The sequence below is a fragment of the Carlito syrichta genome, unplaced genomic scaffold, assembly GCF_000164805.1.
Source record: "Carlito syrichta isolate Samal-C Ts95f unplaced genomic scaffold, Tarsius_syrichta-2.0.1 Scaffold306837, whole genome shotgun sequence".
Lineage (NCBI taxonomy): Eukaryota > Metazoa > Chordata > Mammalia > Primates > Tarsiidae > Carlito > Carlito syrichta.
Window position 1 is genome coordinate 231,750 of NW_007250933.1, and position 2,557 is coordinate 234,306.

General features: G+C 45.9%; 1 protein-coding gene across 1 annotated transcript in view; it reads right to left on the bottom strand.

The window, feature by feature from the left end:
• Nucleotides 1–340: 340 nt before the first annotated feature.
• Nucleotides 341–2,557, bottom strand: part of MRPS21 (mitochondrial ribosomal protein S21) — a 14,475-nt gene continuing 12,258 nt past the window's right edge. Inside the window, exon 3 of the mRNA XM_008063426.1 lies at nucleotides 341–646. Within this exon, the coding sequence (XP_008061617.1) occupies nucleotides 466–646 (181 nt within the window). The 3' untranslated portion in view covers nucleotides 341–465. The remainder of the gene's footprint in view (nucleotides 647–2,557) is intronic.

Here is a 2,557-nt window from a genome sequence, read left to right on the forward strand (position 1 = left end):
GTCACCCAGACTGGAGTGCAGTGGTATGATCATGGCCACCGCAGCCTTGACCTGCTGGGCTCAGGTGATCCTTCTGCCTCAGTCTTCTAAGTAGCTGAAACTACAGGTGCACACCACCATGCTTGGCTCCTTTTTTTATTTATTGTAGAGAAAAAGTCTCGCCAAGTTGCCCAAGCTGGTCTCAAACCCCTGCACTTAGGCAATCCTCTCACCTCCGCCTCCCAAAGTGCTGGGATTATATGTGTGAACCACTGCACCCAGTCAGACTCAGTCTCTTCTTCCACTTAATAAAAGAGAGGTTCCATTGCTGACTAATGGATTGTTTCTATATATGGAAGCCTTTTTGCATACATGTAATTGAGTTTATTGTAGAGAAAGGTAACAGAAAATGGGGCTGTAGAAAGAAGAGAGATGAAGACACAAGCTGGATGAGGGTTTCCACACAGGGTGTCCTATCCACGGGCATCAGCATCCCTGCCACGGATCCGCCCGATTTTTTCGCATCAAGAAGTTGATCTTGCGAGCCATTTCCATGTTGTAGATTCGCCGGCAGGTTTCATAGCTTTCTCTCTGTCGCCGGCGGCATGGCTTCTCATAGTACCGCCGACGCTTAATGTCCTCAATGAGGCCATCCATGGTCAGGATTCTGTGTAAAGGCAAGCAATGAGGTGAGAAGCATGGGAATCACTATTCTTTTCCAGTTTCACAAATGGTCAGCAGTCAATTGGTCAAACAATTTCTATTCACAAAAATTATGGTGGGAATAGCGGCAATATAGCATTAACTGCCTTAGTGGGACCCCAATAAGAATTTGTGAGGAAATAAAAAAGCAATTAATGACATGGTCTTTGCTCTTGGAAAGTTTATAGTCAGGGTGATGTTCTCAGACTTTTTTTCTACCACAACACACCAAAGGGCTATGACATGGTCCCATAGGATCATGGCAGTGATTCTCAACCAGGGAGCATTTCAGAGACGTCAAATGGGGTGAGTCATTTGTAGTGGGAAGAAAATCATGAGGGGTGATTCTCACTTAGTCCTTACTGGAGAATATAGTTCCATCCTTTTTTGTTAAGCACTAATACAGCTGAAGTCTGTAGGTCTCAGGAATCTCTGGGCCTACCTAAATAGAGGGAAAGAGGTGGCCCTTATCACACCAGTGATACAGATGGGAGTATTAAAATAACAGCCTCACCCATCATTTTTCCATGTACCGCGTGTGCTAACCACAGTGCTTTGCTGACTATTCCCTGAACAGCATGACTACTCATGCTGTTTCCTCAGCCTAGAATGCAACCCCCACACCCCAGCTGCCAATGTTCTGACTGAAATTTTTCTCATTTTAATGCCAAGCTCAGATGCTACCTCTCCACAGTTTTTCCATCTTCAGAGAAAATCATTTATTTTATTGTAAACCTATTTAGTGATTTATTTCATTCTGCTGTTCTGTTATTTGTACAAATGTCTCCCTCATTAGACTGAAAATCCCTGAAGGCAGAAACCATATTTTATTTATATTAATTTCACAAGTGTCCATAAAACTGAGCTCAATCTACTTCTTTCCTGCCACCCAATTCTTTGCACTGGAGTTTCTCACGATGGATTGACAAGTCCTCTAACTCAAACTTATCTCCTTGTTCTCACTGAGCCAAGCAAGACTCTGAGGCTTATTCTATAACCAACCCGGTCCCTGTGAACCTGAGGTCTCTGGCTCTAACCTGCAATTTGTCTCTTGATACCTCATCAGCTGGTCCTGAAGAGGCCTGAAGGCACCTGCTGCCATCCTCCGTTCCTGGCTTTGTTTACATGGCCCCATTCCTGCTTACCTTGTCCTTTTATTACATGCAAAAAATCACAAACACAGCCGGGCTCAGTGGCTCAGCCTGTAATCCCGCGCCTTTGGGAGGCTGAAGTGAGTGGACTGCCTGAGCCCACAGGTTCGAGACCCGCCTGGGCAGTGAGACCTCGTCTCTACAATAAATCAAAAAATCAGCCGGGCGTGGTAGCGCATGCCTGTAACTCCAGCTACTTGGAAGGCTGAGACGGAAGGATCGCCGGAGCCCAGCAGGTCGAGGCCGCGGTGGCCAGGAGCGGCCACTGCACTCCAGTCTGGGCAACAGAGTGAGACTCCAACTCAAAAAAAAAATCACAAACACAATTGGAAATAAGGAAGTTGAGACATGACTATCATAACTGGAATAAAGGGGACAGAGAAAGAAGAAAATAAATAAAGAAAAAATCCCAGCTACTTCTGCCCAAGGAAAACCTCATTTATTGCCACTATGTGACACCACAAGCCCAAGATAATAGATTGAACATGAAAATAATTGGGGCCAGGTGCAAGGGCTCACATCTGTAATCTCAGCACTTTGGGAGCCCAGGAGTTTGAGACCAGTCTAGGCAACATAGTGAACCCCCGCCATCCCTACAAAAAAAAGTAAAAAGAAAAAAAAAAGCTGGGCTCAGTGGCTCAGCCTGTAATCCCGCACTTTGGGAAGCTGAGGTGAGTGGATTGCCTGAGTCTGCGGGTTCGAGACCTGCCTGGGCAACTTGGCGA